At 49.2% G+C, this 17515-nt stretch overlaps 2 protein-coding genes and 2 non-coding genes across 6 annotated transcripts in view; 2 read left to right on the top strand and 2 right to left on the bottom strand.

The window, feature by feature from the left end:
- Nucleotides 1-644: 644 nt before the first annotated feature.
- Nucleotides 645-1280, bottom strand: LOC101019631 (protein Tob1). Its single transcript, XM_009196279.4, is given in 3 exon segments — nucleotides 645-872; nucleotides 1078-1130; nucleotides 1133-1280. Coding segments are annotated over 3 exon segments (351 nt in total). The 5' UTR covers nucleotides 1256-1280; the 3' UTR covers nucleotides 645-697.
- Nucleotides 1281-1301: 21 nt separating this feature from the next.
- Nucleotides 1302-17515, top strand: part of SRCAP (Snf2 related CREBBP activator protein) — a 47632-nt gene continuing 31418 nt past the window's right edge. The window contains exons 1-16 of one of the 3 annotated variants that reach the window (XM_009196276.4): nucleotides 1302-1408; nucleotides 2903-2976; nucleotides 3933-4195; nucleotides 7138-7389; nucleotides 10517-10702; nucleotides 10914-11054; nucleotides 12851-13073; nucleotides 13189-13466; nucleotides 14095-14188; nucleotides 14340-14429; nucleotides 14913-15086; nucleotides 15177-15502; nucleotides 15608-15785; nucleotides 16012-16148; nucleotides 16545-16714; nucleotides 16855-17047. In XM_009196276.4, the coding sequence (XP_009194540.2) occupies nucleotides 4142-4195; nucleotides 7138-7389; nucleotides 10517-10702; nucleotides 10914-11054; nucleotides 12851-13073; nucleotides 13189-13466; nucleotides 14095-14188; nucleotides 14340-14429; nucleotides 14913-15086; nucleotides 15177-15502; nucleotides 15608-15785; nucleotides 16012-16148; nucleotides 16545-16714; nucleotides 16855-17047 (2496 nt within the window). In that variant the 5' untranslated portion in view covers nucleotides 1302-1408; nucleotides 2903-2976; nucleotides 3933-4141. Of the gene's footprint in view, nucleotides 1409-1585; nucleotides 1697-2041; nucleotides 2180-2902; nucleotides 2977-3932; nucleotides 4196-7137; nucleotides 7390-10516; nucleotides 10703-10913; nucleotides 11055-12850; nucleotides 13074-13188; nucleotides 13467-14094; nucleotides 14189-14339; nucleotides 14430-14912; nucleotides 15087-15176; nucleotides 15503-15607; nucleotides 15786-16011; nucleotides 16149-16544; nucleotides 16715-16854; nucleotides 17048-17515 lie in introns of those variants that run through there. The other 2 variants (XM_031658303.1, XM_009196278.4) reach the window with 2 other exon arrangements.
- On the bottom strand, nucleotides 4655-4756 carry LOC116271436. Its single transcript, XR_004179987.1, has one exon. It is a non-coding gene; the product is annotated as a U6 spliceosomal RNA (small nuclear RNA).
- LOC116271370 lies at nucleotides 13878-14006 on the top strand. The gene has a single exon (XR_004179932.1). It is a non-coding gene; the product is annotated as a small nucleolar RNA SNORA30/SNORA37 family (small nucleolar RNA).

Raw genomic sequence — 17515 nt, 5'->3', positions numbered from 1 at the left:
CCATACTTTAAAATTTTTAAATTTACTGTAGAGAGAACATCCCACTATGTTGCCCAGGCTGGTCTTGAGCTCCTGGCCTCAAGTGGTCCTCCTGCCTTGGCCTCCCAAAGTGCTGGGGTTACAGGTATGAGCCACCGCCCCTGGCCCTTCAGATCTTTCAAAGCAATTTTACATCAGCAACTCTATCCTCAGTTTACAAAGGAAACTGAAGCTCAGAAAGGTGAAGTTAATTGCTCAAGGTCACATATCAAGGAGTTAATGGCACAAGGCTAGGGCCAATTCATTCAGACTCTGGCCTGGGATCCCCTCTTTTGGGGGTGATGGGAGGAGGGTCTAGAAAATATAGGCATCATCCACTTTTCTTTCAACCCAAACTTCATCTGTAAAACACGACCAACAGTCCTCTTCGCAGGGAAGAGCTAAACTGAATGGAGGAAGGGGAGCTTCTCAGGGCTTCCTAATCTGGCCTTTTAGGGCGGGCTTTAGGTGGTAAAATTTTGTGACAGCAAGTGCATTCTTGTGGCTTAGACTGCTTGGCTAGGAATCTTGACTTCGGGATCTGTCACTGTGTTTAACGCTTGAGCCTCAATTCGTTTGTAAAATGGAGCATTGTTAGAATTAGAAGAAATAATCAATGCATAAAGTAGTGTCAGTAGAAGGTAGCTGTTATTTATTGTTCTATTCTGGGGTAAAAGTATCAGATTCTCAAAGGGGTTCTTAACCTAGAACGTTTTCGAACAGATGGCAAAGGTGTTTGAAAGCTATCAGGAAACCATCCTCGTGTAAAACGAAGCAGCGCTACAGAAATGGGCTGCCCTGGGAACAGGGAAGCCCAGGTTCCACTGCTAACTTGTTTCAGCTCACTGGGTGATCTGTAAATAAAAAGGGAGGTGGCGGTGGTCCGAGCTGGCAGCCGCAATGCGGCCCCCAGGTAGCTCTAGGGGCAGACAGTAAAGGCGCTCCGAGGAGGGGCGAGCGCGCAGCCACCGGGAGACTACACCTCCCAGGCTGCCTTGCGCGCCGGGCGGCACCCTACGCTAGCACGCGAGCCTCCCCGTACCCCCACCCTCCAGTTACTGTCTCTCGCGAGAAGACGGGCCGCGCCGACGGTAGCGATAGCGAGCGGTGGCGGCGGTGGTGGTGGTGGTGGTGGTGGCGGCCGAGACGGCGGCGGCCATTTTGGTGAGGCCTCGGGAGCGACGGCGGCGGTTCGCTGGGAGTAGCGTCTGCCCTTTTTCCCACCCACCGTCCGCATCTGTGTGCTCCGAGAAGAGGCAGTGGAGGCAAGGCGGTGGCAGTAGCTGCAGTCTCCAGGGGAGTTTAAAGGCCGCAAAGGCGGTGGCCAAGAGGGAGCCCTCCCCCCTCCTCGGCGGGAGGGGGGGTGGTGCGCACGCCCCCGAGGACGCAGGTAAGGAGAGGGAGACAAGATGGCGGACGTCCCACAGTTCCCCCTCCCCTGACGGCTGACTGCGCGCGCATCTTTCCGCCACCGCCTCCCCTCCCACCTTCCCGGGGTGCTGCGCGCGCACCCTCAGCCGGGGCCCCGGGGCCGGTGCGCGAGGCTGTCGGCGCGCGCCCATAGAGACAGAGGGTCAGGCCGGCCGGCGCTGGGCCCCGCGTCTCCTCTCCCTTCCCGCTCTTCTGCGCACGCGTGCCTGAGCAAGCGAGCGAGCGAGCCCTGAGAGGACGGACCCAGGTGCGCTCCTGCCCGCCCACCAACCCAGTCACCCTTCAGGGGCGCGCGGGAAGAGGAAGGGGGGCGTGGGACGAGTAGTCGGGGCGCGCGCCCACCACATCCAGCCGGGGCATCAGGACCTGGTGGCACGAACCCTCCCTTCTCTCAGCCTTTCGCGGTCGGGTGATGGGGGGGGGCTCCCTGACGGGCTCGGATGAGGGGCTTCCCAGCCCCGCGACCCTTGTGTGCGTGGGCTCGGGTTCTGGCGGGAGCCCCCGGGCCGTGCGCGCAGCCGGCTCTCTCCGCCTCCAGCCGCGCACGCGCGGGCCCCTCCCCCGCCCGGCGCGCACGTTGGGTGGGGTGGGAGTCTGGAGGGGGCGGGGCTATCTCAGGGCTAGTGGCAACTTGGGCTGAGGTCAGGGGTCACGCGAGGTCAGTCCGCCGGGAGAGCTAAGGAGACGGTCACGAAACCTGGAGTCAAGAGTTCAGGCTTGTTGGCTTCTGGTGAGCTCGGGTCTTGGGAACGTGTGGCGGAGGAGGGAGTGAATCAAAGGCGGCACCGTGGTTTAGGAATTTCCTTAAACACAGGGGAAGCATTTCCGGGCCTCCTGCGGGTTCACACTGCCTGTTTCCGGCGCGTGGTTCTTGGCAGTGCGGCTTCTCGCTTTTGACTGCTCCTGAGTCTCCCATTTGCTGTGGTTCTTGTGTTTGGGGAAGTGTCTAATGGCGCAGGTATGGGATTCACAGTGCTCTGCCCTGAATCCTGGGCGGATTTTCCTGTCACCTGCATGTTTGTTGACTCTCCCGGGAGTTCCACTCTTCATTTCTGCGTCCAGCCCTCACTGGAAAGACGCAGGCAGGTAGCACCTTTCTGAGGTTCTGGATGTGACAGCTTTTTTTTGCTGTAATTTTTTTTGGTTTTGTTTTCCATTCTATGGTTGGAGCCTTCACACTTAAAATTTTTGAACTTTCTTGCTTAACTCCTTTCCTGCTCCTGCCCCTAGGCAGGATCGTATGTCCCTACAGAATTCGCAAAACAGGATTCGTCTTCACAAAACATGATTTGCATTTCCCTGAAATATGTGCTTTTCCTACTGTTGTTTTTCTGTTTCTAGTCTTTGAACTGATTTGGGTATGTTTAAATGTCTCAAAAAAACTGGAGTACATAATACGCTTTGATGGATGTTGGCAAATGTGGAAGAGTTCCTCACCGTTCTTCTGTTTCAGGTGTGATTCCCTTCAGTACGGCGGCACCGTGGAAGTGCAGACTTTCACAGGGGGTGTGGTCTCAGCTCACACAGGTGAGGGATCTGCTACCATTTTGTGTGCTGATGCTAATGGGAGAAATGTTTGAGATAATGAAAACAATTATAGGTCAGTATTGGGGGTTTTCACTCTAGAGAAACACGGGAATGTTTGCATGTGATTTTTCTGTGGAGGGTTTGATTATAGTAGTGCAACAACTACTGAGGCTGTGGGTTAAGGAAAACATGGTCAACCTGGCTCTACCAGGAAGAATAGCAGGTTTTCCATGGTTTTGGCATTAAGATTATGTGGATTGAAGTCCTCCTACCACTTTTTTACTGTGTGACCTTCCGCAAATCATAAGGTTTTAAAACTTTTTTACTTATAAAACAGATTATATTAGAATGTAAGCTCCGTTTAGGTTGGGAATCCTTTCTGCGTGGCTTTATCCGTTGTGTGTAGGAGGAAGTAAATATTTGTTATGCTGTGAGAAGCACTTGGTTTTTTGTTTTTTTTGGTTTTTTTTTTTTTTTTGAGACGGAGTCTCGCTCTCACGCTGGCTGGAGTGCAGTGGCACGATCCCGGCTCACTGCAAGCTCCACCTCCTGGGTTCACACCATTCTCCTGCCTCAGCCTCCCGAGTAGCTGGGACCACAGGCGCCCGCCACTACACCCGGCTAATTTTTTGCATTTTTAGTAGAGACGGGGTTTCACCGTGTTAGCTAGGATGGTCTCGATCTCTTGACCTCGTGATCCACCTGCCTCGGCCTCCCAAAGTGCCGGGATTACAGGTGTGAGCCACCACGCCCAGCCAGCACTTGGTTTTTAAGGTAGATATGAGGATTATAGAATACATCAAACAGGTACTAAAAGTATCTCATACATATTAAGTGCTGAAGAAATGTAGCCTGTAATTTTTGTGTTTCTCTTTATTCAGTGTTATTTCTGGTTTTTTAAAAATAATTTTGCATCCCCTTTAACTGCATTTCTGTCGTCGTCTTATCCTATTTAGGTGCTCCAGAGGCTGGTGGACCTGAGCGGAGGCTGGGACGCCCTGGTGGGCCCCGGGCCCTGGAAGGCGGGTCCCGGTGGCCGGTGGCCCAGAATGAGGCCAGCTCCCAGCATGCCCTGCAGCCGGACGCCAGCCCCTCGGCCAGCAGCAGTGGTGATAACGACCCAGTCATTCTTCAGGCATCCAAGGAGGAGCCTGGGAGTGGGACCATGCAGAGCAGCCCCTCCCCTGCTCACCCTCAGCTCCCAGTCCTACAGACACAGGTTTGAAAGTGGGGAGAGGTCCTTTTCTGCTTCTGCTTTGTGGATTGTTGGGTGTGAGGCAGAAGAAATGTGACGGGAATATTTGTGGAGAGTTTTGGAGAATCTTTGGTACTCGGGGCTGGGCTGTAGTGTGTCAGGTCTGTTGGATACTCATATTCCATTTAACATTAGTGTAATATGTCCAAGAGTGCAAAAACTCCTCATTACCTGAAAGAGGTTGAATTAGGCTAGGTTGGAAATGGAGGTCTGGGCACCATGCTTTTAAGACCATACACTTTGAGAATAGTTTAACTTCTATCAGAACTGGAGTAGGATAAGCCTATGGATGATGTGTAGTGTTCATTCCTTTCTCATACCAAGGAAGGGTGTGGGGTAGGAAAAAAAAGCATGGCTTTTAAACACACATCTAGGTGTGTGTACAATCAGCTTTCTTTTTGTTTTAATTTTTTAAACTTTTTTATAAAAAGGATTTCTTTATTGTGTCATCCTTGCATATGGGCCATGTTGATGTTTTCTGTATCCTTCCAGGTTTAGTATATGTGTTGCTAAAGTAAGCAGTACAGTAAGCTTTTCATGTTTATAAATTTGATAGTTATAATTTTTCTGAGAAATTGGGGAAATTTGTGACAGTCTTGTCGTTTAGCTGAGGTTGGAATTTGAGTGGCGCAGTGTAAGGCTTATGTCCTGGAGTGAATTTGTGAATTCCCTGAATATCCACATTTTAGTAGGACTTTGTTTTCCATTTTTTTCTTTTGTTTTTTTTAATGAGATGGAGTCTCTTTCCGTCACCCAGGCTGGAGTGCAATGGCACGATCTCAGCTCACTGCAACTTCTGCCTCCCAAGTTCAAGCAGATGTCCCGCCTCAGCCTCGCGAGTAGCTGGGATTACAGGCACCCACCATCATACCTGGCTAATTTTTATATTTTTGTAGAGATGGGGTTTCACCATGTTGACCAGGCTGGTCTTGAACTCCTGACCTCAGGCGATCCACCCACCTCGGCCTCCCAAAGTATTGAGAGTACAGGTGTGAGCCACCGGACCTGGCCTGTTTTCCTTTTCTTGTCTTTTCCTTTCCTTTCTTTTCTTTTCTTTTTTTTTTCTTTTCTTTTCCCCTCCCTTCCCCTCTCTCTCTCTCCTTCCTTCCTTCCTTCTTTCCTTCCTTTTCCTTTCTTTTCTTTCTTTTTTTCTTTTTCTTTCTTTTTCTGTCTTTCTTTTGAATCTTGCTCTGTCACCAGGCTGAAATGCAGTGGTATGATCTCGGCTCACTGCAACCTCCACCTCCCCAGTTCAAGCGATTCTCCTGCCTCAGCCTCCCGAGTAGCTGGGACTCTAGGTGCACGCTACCACACCTGGCTAATTTTTGTGTTTTTAGTAGAGGTGGGGTTTCACCATGTTTGCCAGGATGGTCTCGATCTTTTGACCTTGTGATCCCCACCCGCCTCAGCCTCTCAAAGTGCTGGAATTACAGGTGTGAACCACTGCGCCTGGCTCAGAGTTTCACTCTTGTCCAGGCTGGAGTGCAGTGGTACGATCTCGGCTTACTGCAACCTCCACCTCCTGGGTTCAAGTGATTCTCCTGCCTCAGCCTCTTGAGTAGCTGGGATTACAGGCATCCGCCGCCACGCCCAGCTAATTTTCTGTATTTTTAGTAGAGATGGGGTTCACCATGTAGGTTAGGCTGGTCTCGAACTCCTGACCTCTGGTAATCCAACCGCCTCAACCTCAAAAAGTACTAGGATTACAGGTGTGAGCCACCGTGCCCAGCCATGTCTGCCTTCCTTTCATCCGCCCGTCCGTCCAAACGTGGCACAATCTCGGCTTACTACAACCTCTGCTTCCTGGTTCAAGCGATTCTCCTGCCTCAGGCTCGTGAATAGCTGGGATTACAGGCTCGCGCTACCACGCCTGGCTAATTTCTGTACTTTTAGGAGAGACGGGGTTTCACCATGTTAGTTAGGCTGGTCTGGAACTCCTGACCACATGATCCACCCGCCTCGGCCTCCCAAAGTCCTGGGATTACAGACGTGAGCCACTAAGCCTGGCTTCCATTTCTTAATGCTTTTGGAGTACCTTGTAAAGTGACGTGTTGGGTATTTGAGAACAGTGGCTATGCCTCCAGCCCTTGCCTGTCCAGTGAAGAGGTTAAGGTGGCTTGGGATTTTGTTGGTGGCTGTTGAATTTAGTGGTAGCTCACATTTATTGCATAAGTGAATTTGCCACACTTGTGAAAATGGAGGGAAAATAGGGAGTTGTTTATGTGAATGAAATCACTGAGGCTCTGAAAGGATCAGAATTTGAAATCATATGCTGTGTGTGTGTGTGTGGGGGGGTTTCCCTCGAGTCAGTGTTACTCTGTCATCCAAGCTGGAGTGCAATGGCGTGATCTCGGCTCACTGCAACCTCCGCCTCCCAGGTTCAAACGATTCTTGTGCCTGAACCTCCTGAGTAGCTGGGATTACGGCTTCCGCCACCATGCCCAGCTAATTTTTGCATTTTCAGTAGAGATGGGGTTTCGCCATGTTGGCCAGGTTGGTTTCAAACTCCTGACCTCAGATGATCCACCCGCCTCGGCCTCCCAAAGTGCTGGGATGACAATTGTGAGCCACCATCCCCGGCCTATATGGGTTTGTGTGTGTGTGTGTATATATACATACATGTACATGTACACGTATATACATATACATACATATATACATGTTTTTAAGTTTGGGGACTGTGTAAATGTCAGGACATAATTCTTTCATGTCAAGCATCTATAAACTTGGCTTTGCCATCGGAGTCCCTTATTAAAACTTTATCCCAAACGTTTGTGTTTATGAAAATAAGATTTACACGTTATTCTACATAGTTTTTTCTTGTGAAGATGGAATGAAATAATGTACCTGAAACACTCAGCACAGTGCTAAGCATTTATTTTTGCCATCGTTTTCCACTTTTCTAGATGGTGTCGGACGGCATGACAGGCAGCAATCCTGTGTCCCCTGCCTCATCCAGTTCCCCAGCCTCTAGTGGGGCAGGCGGCATCTCCCCCCAGCACATAGCTCAAGATTCCTCCCTGGATGGACCTCCAGGACCCCCAGATGGTGCCACAGTGCCCCTGGAGGGGTTCAGCTTATCCCAGGCTGCTGACCTGGCTAACAAGGGCCCGAAGTGGGAGAAGAGCCATGCCGAAATCGCGGAACAGGCCAAGCATGTACGTACTAGGAAGGCTCATGAAGATTCTTGGGAGTCATCTTCACTAAACTCCCACATCCTCTTGAGTATTTTAGGTTTCTTTTCTTTTTTGTCATGGATTTAGGGTATAGGTTCTGCCTTAACGTATATGATTGTAAGCAGATTGCTTGAATACTGAGTCTCATTTTCCTTGCTGTAAATAAAAAAGGAATGATATAATAATTTGTAGGCTATTAGGAGGTTTAAATTATAGGAGCAAGGCCGGGTGCAGTGGCTCACACCTGTAATCCCAGCACTTTAGGGGGCTGAGACAGGCAGATCTCTTGAGCTCGGGAGTTCAAGACCAGACTGGGCAATGTGGTAAAACCCCATCTCTGTAAAAAGTACAAAAAATTATCTGGGCATAGTGGCACATGCCTGTAGCAGTCCCAGCCACCCAGGAGCCTGAGTTGAGAGGATCACCTGAGCCCAGGAGGTCAGGGCTGCAGTGAGCCATGATTATGCCACTGCACTCCAGCCTGAGCAGCCAAGTGAGATCCTGTCTCAAAAAAAAGGGAAAAAAGGAGAAAATAGACATGAAAGCACTTTGTAAGCTGTGATGCTCTTAAGATTTGCTGGTTTCTACTTATTTCTGTCCTGCAGTGTGTTACATTTATCCAGTGGTAAGTGTGGTCTCGGCCAGCAGCATTAGCATCACCTGGGAACTTACTAAAAACACAAATTCTCTGTCAGGCGTGATGGCTCATGCCTGTAATCCCAGCACTATGGGAGGCTGAGGTGGGTGGATCACCGGAAGTCAGCCTGGCCAACGTGGCAAAACCCTGTCTCTACTAAAAATACAAAAATTAGGCTAGCGTGGTGGGGCAGGCCTGTAGTCCTAACTACTCAGGAAACTGAGGCAGGAGAATTGCTTGAACCAGGGAGGCAGAGGTTGCAGTGAGCTGAGATGATGCCACTGCACGCCAGCCTGGGTAACAATGAGACTCCTCCTCAAAAAAAAAAAAACAAAAAACGCACGCAAATTCTTGGTACTCCTCACCCACTGACCCATTTGAAACTATGAGAGTAGGGCCCAGCAATCTGTTTTTATTTTTTATTTTGTTTTATTTATTTACTTTTTTTGAGACGGAGTCTCGCTCTGTCACCCAGGCTGGACTGCAGTGGCACCATCTCAGGTCACTGCAAGTCCAGCCTGCCAGGTTCACGGCCATCCTCTTGCCTCAGCCTCCCAAGTAGCTGGGACTGCAGGCGCCCGCCCCCAAGCCCGGGTAATTTTTTTGTATTTTTAGTAGAGACAGGGTTTCACCATGTTGGCCAGGATGGTCTCAATCTCCTGACCTCGTGATCTACCTACCTCAGCCTCCCGAAGTGCTGAGATTACAGGCGTGAGCCACCATGCGCGGCCTATTTTATTTTATTTTATTTATTTGTTTATTTTGAGATGGAGCCTTGCTCTGTCTCCAGGCTGGAGTGCAGTGGCACAATCTCGGGTCACTACAACCTCTGCCTCCTGGGTTCAAGTGATTCTCCTGCCTCAGCCTCCCTCGTAGCTGGGACTACAGCCGTGCACTGCCACACTCAGCTAATTTTTTGTATTTTTAATAGAGACGGGATTTCACCATATTGGCAGGATGGTCTCGATCTGTTGACCTTGTGATCTGCCAGCCTCGGCCTCTCAAAGTGCTGGGATTACAGGCGTGAGCCACTCTACCTGGCCTCAATCTGTTTTCTTTTGTTTTTCTTGAGATGGAGTCTCGCTCTTTTGCCCAGGCTGGAGTGCAGTGGCATGATCTCGGCTCACTGCAAGCTCCACCTCCCGGGTTCACACCATTCTCCTGCCTCAGCCTCCTGAGTAGCTGGGACTACAGGCGCCTGCCACCACGCCCAGCTAATTTTTTGTGTTTTTAGTAAAGATGGGGTTTAACTGTTTTAGCCTGGATGGTCTTGATCTCCTGACCTAATGATCTGCCCACCTTGGCCTCCCAAAGTGCTAGGATTACAGGCGTGAGTGCAATCTGTTTCTAAAAGTTCTCCAGATGATTCTGGTGTCTGCTCAAGTTTGAGAGCAGCTGGTCTAATATGCACGTCTTTCTTGATGTTTCCTTCACTATCAGGCCATTTAGTTCTGTCTCATCTCTGGCTGTCATTTTCTCTGATTTAGTTTTTATCAGGAGAGGACAGAATAACAAAGGCAGAGGCTGGGTGCGGTGGTTTTTGCCTATAATCTGAGCATTTTGGGAATCCCAGGCAGGTGGACTGCTTGAGCCCAGGAGTTCCAGACCAGCCTTGACATCGTGAAACCTCGTCCGTACAAGAAATACAAAAAAAATTAGCTGGGCATGGGTTGCATATGCCTATAGTCTCAGGTGCTTGGGCAGCTGAGTTGGGAAGATAACCTGAGCCTAGGCAACAGAGTGAGACCCAGAAAAATCTCACTCAGATTTCTGAGTGAGATTTCAGAAAAAGAAATAAGGCAGTTGTCCTAAATTTTTTGAGTCATCTGTCAAAAATATTTTAAATGCTTTTTTTATAAAAGACAATCAGTGTAGAAACTTTAGTAAAAATGACCAATTTTTTACACCTAACCAGTGTTAAACAATTCATGTATAATGTTTCATGTTTTTTACATAAACACATGCATTTTTACAAAAGTAGTATTTTTATAAACAACAGTGTGCCAGTTATAGCGTATTTCTAAGCTTAATGCATCATGAACATACTCTAAGTAGAATTCTGTGATGATGATAATCCCTTGTATCTAGAATCAAGAGGGAAGTATGTGTTCCTTACTCCTCTGGGAAGCTCTCCTTGGGATATGTTTTCCCAAGTCTCTTCTATGTCTATGGGGTGTGGAGATTGTGTTAAATAATGGAAAGCGCATGAAATTTGCTGTCTGGAGGAGTCAGACCTATTTTTGATTGCCATCTTCTATTACTTTCTAGCTGTGTGATCTTGGGCAAATCACTTAATCTCCCTGATCTATTTTCCCTCTTCTGAAGAGAGTATGGTACCTCCCTGTAGGTTTGGTATGTGGACTAAGCATAAGCATAACACAATCAGCCCACTTATTGTTCAGGAATTCAGCCGTGGCAGTGAGACGGATTGTGTGTTTAGAACTGTTGATTGATCTGGCTCTCCCTGATTAGGAGGCTGAGATCGAGACTCGGATTGCTGAGCTGCGGAAGGAGGGTTTCTGGTCACTGAAGAGGCTGCCTAAGGTGCCAGAGCCCCCTCGCCCCAAAGGTCACTGGGACTATCTGTGCGAAGAGATGCAGTGGCTCTCTGCTGACTTTGCTCAGGAGCGCCGTTGGAAACGGGGTGTGGCCCGTAAGGTAGGTCTTCCACTGGGACTGCCTTCCTTTTCCTTTTCAGGTTTGTGCTTTCCGTTGAAAGGTGAGTTAGTTGGAAGGTGACCAAACAGAATGTAGGCATTAAGAGGCAAGCTCTTGACTTTCCAGATTTCTTGGCCTTGATTATTTTCTTTGCCTTTGGGTGGGGAAGTCTGGCTTTGAGTGTTTTCACCCTGGGTTTTCATTCCCACAGGTGGTGCGCATGGTGATCCGGCACCACGAGGAGCAGCGGCAGAAAGAGGAACGGGCGCGGAGGGAGGAGCAGGCCAAGCTGCGTCGAATCGCTTCCACCATGGCCAAGGATGTCAGGCAGTTCTGGAGCAATGTGGAGAAGGTGGACAGTGGGGATCAGGAAAGGGAAATGGCCTTGGATTAGATTGGTAGATGGCATGGTAGTAGGAATTATCAAAACTTCTTGAGGGAGTAAATATAATTTCAGGCAACTCTAATGATGCTTATGTTGTGTGGATAAAAAAGTATAGTGGCAAAATATGAGTTCTTTCTTTGGGGATTGTTAATAGTTCTCCTTGACAGCTCTAGGCCACCTGTCCCTTGCAGGGCATTTAGCATGTGTTTACTAAAATATATTTGTGCCACTTACATGCTTAAATTCTGCCAAAGTTCTCACTGCCCGTATAGTAAGTTGTAATTATTTCTTAAGTACTACCTGGATTCCGTCTATATTCTCGGTCTTGCCTCCTGCCATGTTCTTTCCTTCTCCCTTTCACACCACACCCATTTTTCTTTTGTATATCTCTGGCCATTTACACATGGACTTTATGCTGCTGAGAATGCCTTTTTCCTCATGTGTACTTAGGGAACAGCTACCTATTTTTTAGTTGTCTTGGACAGGGTCTTGCTGTGTGGCCTAGGCTGGAGTGCAGTGGTACGATCACGGCTTACTGCATCCTCAACCTCCTGGGCTCACGTGATCTTCCTGCTTCAGCCTCCCAAGTATCTGGGACTACAGGCACGTGCTACCACATCTTGCTAATTAAGAAAAATTTTTTCTAATTTCTTTTTTTTTTTAATTTTTTTGTGAAACAGAGTCTCGCCCCATCACCCAGGGCAGTGGCGCAATGTTGGCTTACTGCAGCCTCTGCCTCCTGGGCTCAAGTGATTCTCCTGCCTCACTCTCCAGAGTAGCTGGGATTACTACTCTGGCATGTGCTACCATGTCTGGCTAATTTTTGTATTTTTAGTAGAGACAGGGTTTTGTCATGTTGGCCAGGCTGGTCTTGAACTCCTGACCTCAGGTTATCCACCTGCCCCGGCCTCTCAAAGTGCTGGGATTATAGGCGTGAGCCACCACAGCTGGCTTAAAAATATTTTTTTGTGGAGACAAAGTCTCGCTGTTACACACCAAGCTGATCTTGAATTCCTAGGCTCAAGGGATCCTCTCGCTTTGACCTCCCAAAGTGTGAACCACCATGCCTGGCTTCACCTACCTGTTTTTTTTTTTTTGTTTTTGAGATGGAGTCTCGCTTTGTTCCCAGGCTAGAGTGCAGTGGTTCAATCTGGGCTCACTGCAACCTTTGCCTCCCAGGTTCAAGCAATTCTCCTGCCTCTGCCTTCCGAGTAGCTGAGATTACAGGCGCCCACCACCAAGCCTGGCTAATTTTCGTATTTTTAGTAGAGATGGGGGTTTCACCATGTTGGTCAGGCTGGTCTCGAACTCCTGACCTCCTGTGATCCTCCCGCTTCAGCCTTCCAGAGTGCTGAGAATACAGGCATGAGTCACTGTGCCCAGCCCACCTGACTACTTTTTGAGATCCAATTCCAGCTGGGTGTGGTGATACATGCCTGTAGTTCCACCTGTGTGGGAGGGCAAGGCAGGAGGATCATTGGAGCCCAGGAGTTTGACACCAACCTGGCCAACATAGTGAGACCTCATCTCTTAAAAAAAAATCAGATTGCAAATCTTCCCTCCAACTGAGGCTAAGCTGGCTCTTCTTCCTGCATGCTCCCTTTGTGCTTCCTTTAGACCATAATAAGCCCCGAAGGTTATTTAGCCTTACTCTCCCAAGAGGCCAGCCAGGATCTGGTTAAAGAAGGCCTCCCTAAACATCGGGTAAAAGTACCTAAATAAATGGTTATCTTGGTGAGCAGTCCCTTTCACATCTGTGGCAGGTGGTGCAATTCAAGCAACAGTCCCGGCTTGAGGAAAAGCGCAAAAAAGCCCTTGACCTGCATTTGGACTTCATTGTCGGGCAAACTGAAAAGTACTCGGACCTTCTGTCTCAGAGCCTCAACCAGCCGTTAGCCTGCAGCAAAGCAGGCTCTTCCCCTTGCCTCGGCTCTTCCTCAGCTGCCTCCAGTCCTCCACCCCCTGCTTCCCGCCTGGATGATGAAGGTGTGTGTTCTCTTTGGCCCTGTTACTCTTCCTCGTGTACCCTTTCCAGAGCTGAAAAACCCACCCTGTGGCTTGCAGGGCCCGTGGACTTTGTGACCTTGTTCTCCTGCTATAGATGGGGACTTTCAACCCCAAGAGGAGGAGGAAGAGGATGATGAGGAAACGATTGAGGTAGAAGAACAACAGGAGGGCAATGATGCAGAGGCCCAGAGGCGTGAGATTGAGCTGCTTCGCCGTGAGGGAGAATTGCCACTGGAAGAGCTGCTCCGTTCCCTTCCCCCTCAACTACTGGAAGGGCCTTCCAGCCCCTCTCAAACCCCCTCATCTCATGATAGTGACACCCGAGATGGGCCTGAAGAAGGTGCTGAAGAAGAGCCCCCTCAGGTGTTGGAGGTATAGGCAGAAGGAGCAGAGGGGAGGGTTCAGAGGGGGAGCAGAGGGAGAGGTTCAGGGTCTGAGTTCGGCGCTATGAGGTTGGTTATGGGTTTTGAGAGTTCTACCTAGTGATGGACATTTGGGCTCTTCTTTGGGGATGACTGGGGAAGAATCTTTGGGGCAAGTTGCACATTATGATTGGCAGGTTTTGGCACTATAGTGGAAGAGTGTATTGTACTTTACTCTTTAAATTGCTATGTGGTCTTGAAAAAGTACTTGCTCTGACTGTTCTTGCCACTTCTCTGAACGTGCCCTAATATTCCCTCATTGGCCTTATAGGTTGGAAGCTGGCATGGTACCCTTAAATCTTTTCTCTTTCTCCATATGTCCCAAGTGCATGGAGATATGTTGGGTACCTTTCTTTGTTACCTGGTACTTTCACAGGTCTTTCCCCAGGCGGTGGGGCCAGGATTTGGTAGTTGGTGCTGAGAGAAAACCCTTGATTGTATTCTTGCCCTGGGATTGTACCAGTGGCAGCTGTCACTCAATGGGATAGAGATTCTCCTGTGACATCTTTTTCAAGTTTGTGCCATTCTTCTGCTACTCTAACCTTAGACCCTTTCCTTTTTTATCTTTTGCCATACAGGTAAAGCCCCCACCCTCTGCTGTCACACAGCGAAACAAACGGCCTTGGCATCCAGATGAAGATGATGAAGAGTTTACTGCCAATGAGGAGGAAGGTCAGGGCTGTTCTGTTTGTCCTATTGCCACTTACCCCTTGAATGAATTGTCTGGACCTAACCTTTCAGGCTTTCTCATCTGTTTCATTTGGACTGTGTCCTGTGCCTCTAGCCTCTATCCCTGTTGATCCTGCTTCTGTCTCTTTCCTAGCGGAGGATGAAGAGGACACTATAGCAGCTGAGGAACAGTTGGAAGGGGAGGTGGATCATGCCGTGGAGCTGAGCGAGTTGGCTCGAGAAGGTGACATTCACCAGACATTTTACTAAGCATCCACTTGGTGTCTGCCCTGTGCAGTACCAAGGATAAAGAGATGAATAAGGCAGTTTGTATCCACTCTGGAGGAATTCTGTGTCTAATGACTACGACAGACTTGTAAACGAATAATGATTAGAAAGTGATAAGTGATTATGATAGAAGTTTAAATGGTGATGTGGGAGTGAAATGGAGGGAAGAGCTAATGTAAGAAGATGTTGGCAGTATCTGACATGGACCTTGAGAGGCTCACCAGGTTGATAATGTTCTTCCCACTTCCCATGGTACATCCCCCAGGTTGTGGGGCTTGGTTTTGCTAGCTGATGCTGAAAGTAAGCTATTTTGCCTCCCCTCAGACCTGGGCCTAGCAGTATCTACAGAGACTTAGGTAAAATTAATTGGTACCACTCAGACCTCCCCGTCTCCCTCCCGTCAGAGTAGCCAAAAGCTTCACTTTTATTTCTCTTCCAGGTGAGCTTTCCATGGAGGAGCTATTGCAGCAGTATGCAGGAGCCTATGCCCCAGGCTCTGGGAGCAGTGATGATGAGGATGAAGATGAGGTTGATGCTAATAGCTCTGACTGTGAACCAGAGGGGGCCGTGGAAGCGGAAGAAGCTCCTCAGGAGGATAGTAGCAGTCAGTCAGGTGAATATGTGGTCATGAAGCAGGAGCCGGGGAGGGTGGCCATTGGAGGAGCAGGTATTGTGAGCAGTAAGCCTTGGTCTTACACTTTAGACTCTGTGGAGGACCAGAGTGAGGATGAGGAAGATGAACATTCAGAAGAGGAAGAAACAAGTGGAAGTTCGGCATCAGAGGAATCTGAGTCTGAAGAGTCTGAGGATGCCCAATCACAGAGCCAAGCAGATGAAGAGGAGGAAGATGATGATTTTGGGGTGGAGTACTTGCTTGCCAGGGATGAAGAGCGGAGTGAGGCAGATGCAGGCAGCGGGCCTCCCACTCCAGGGCCCACCACTACTCTAGGTCCAAAGAAAGAAATTACTGACATTGCTGCAGCAGCTGAAAGTCTCCAGCCCAAGGGTTACACGCTGGCCACTACCCAGGTATCCCCAGGTTCTGGCCTCTCCTTTCTCTTGTCTTGACTTTTCTCATGTTCCCGTGATAAATGCCTCATTTCCATTGTGTTACCTCTTTTTCCTCTCTGCCAGGTAAAGACGCCCATCCCCCTGCTTCTGCGGGGCCAGCTCCGGGAGTACCAGCACATTGGCCTAGACTGGCTGGTTACCATGTATGAGAAGAAGCTTAATGGCATTCTTGCTGATGAGATGGGGCTTGGGAAGACCATCCAGACCATCTCCCTGCTTGCCCACTTGGCTTGTGAGAAAGGTAAGTAGGCAAGGCCCCTTCTTTTGTGCCCCCTAGTCTAGCTCCCTGGGGAGCTTGTTAGTGATGACTCCGGCTTCATTGACTCCTGCTTCATTGACTCTGGTCATTAACTGTATAGAGAGGAGGGATTCCTAGGAAGGGCCAAAGGGTGGTCAGGGTTATAACTGAGGAGTCGGAACCACAGAATTTACATTTCCTTACCATCTCTCATTTTTTTGTCAAACAGGTAACTGGGGTCCCCATTTAATCATTGTTCCCACCAGTGTGATGTTGAACTGGGAAATGGAGTTGAAACGGTGGTGCCCCAGCTTTAAAATCCTCACTTACTATGGAGCCCAGAAAGAGAGGAAGCTCAAGCGGCAGGTTCGATCTTTCATGTGGTCACTTTCCCCCCATGGATGCCTCCTTTGTTTTTAAGCCCTTTTTTCAGTTGAATTCCTTTCCCTCCACTTTCTTTTCTTTTCTTTTTTTTTTTAATTTTTAAATTTCTTGCAAAGATAGAGATGGGTCTATGTTAACCAAGCTGACCTTGAGCACATGGGCTCGAGATCCTCCCACCTCAGCCTCCCAAAGTACTGAGACTATAGCTGTGAGCCACCATGCCCAGGCCCCTCCTCTTTCTGTCGCTCCATTCTTTTGCTGGGACTTTCTCTTTTCTTCCAACCTGATTTCTGTCCTTTGAGGAGTTTAGCATGTCTTCCCTTGGCTCTCTTTTCTTTTCATCCCACTATCTGCTACTTTCTGTCTTTGATCCTTCAGGGCTGGACCAAGCCCAATGCCTTCCATGTTTGTATCACATCTTACAAGCTGGTGCTGCAGGACCACCAGGCCTTCCGCCGCAAGAACTGGCGCTATCTCATTCTGGATGAGGCGCAGAACATCAAGAACTTCAAGTCACAGCGCTGGCAGTCACTCCTCAACTTCAACAGGTGGAGATGGAGATGGGGATTCATGGGAGGGTTGACTTGGCTTGAAGGGAGGGCTGCCTGGGTTGAGGAATGTATCAGAATGCTCAGAAGGTTGGGAGCTGCTGACCATCCTCCCTCTGATTCTCTCTGTCTCTTTGCAGCCAGAGGCGCCTGCTCCTGACGGGAACTCCCTTGCAGAACAGCCTCATGGAGCTGTGGTCCTTGATGCACTTTTTGATGCCCCATGTCTTCCAGTCTCATCGCGAGTTCAAGGAGTGGTTCTCTAATCCCCTAACTGGCATGATTGAGGGCAGCCAAGAGTATAATGAAGGTCTTGTCAAACGCCTCCACAAGGTAGGGCCTGCAACAGTTTGTCAGAGTATTGGGAATGGTGAGGAACCATTCCTGGGCATGCCCAGGAAACCCTTGGGGAGAGGGAAGTCAGTGCCAGGCTGAACTCACTCAGTTGTCAAGCTGCAATGTTTTAGTGACTACCCATTGCCAGATTGAATGACCTCATCTTAGTCATCCATTCTGTTTTTTTTTTTTTTTTTTGGACGGAGTCTCGATCTGTTGCCCAGGCTGGAGTGCAGTGTCTCGATCTCCACTCACTGCAAGCTCTGCCTCCTGGGTTCACGCCATTCTCCTGCCTCAGCCTCTCGAGTAGCTGGGACTAAAGGCGTCCGCCACGACGCCCAGCTAATTTTTTGTATTTTTAGTAGAGATGGGGTTTCACCGTGTTAGCCAGGATAGTCTCAATCTCCTGACCTCTTGTTCCGCCTGCCTTGGTCTCCCAAAATGCTGGAATTACAGGCGTGAGTC

Source organism: Papio anubis, chromosome 18 (assembly GCF_008728515.1).
Source record: "Papio anubis isolate 15944 chromosome 18, Panubis1.0, whole genome shotgun sequence".
Lineage (NCBI taxonomy): Eukaryota > Metazoa > Chordata > Mammalia > Primates > Cercopithecidae > Papio > Papio anubis.
This window is presented reverse-complemented; position numbering and strand designations above follow the sequence as displayed.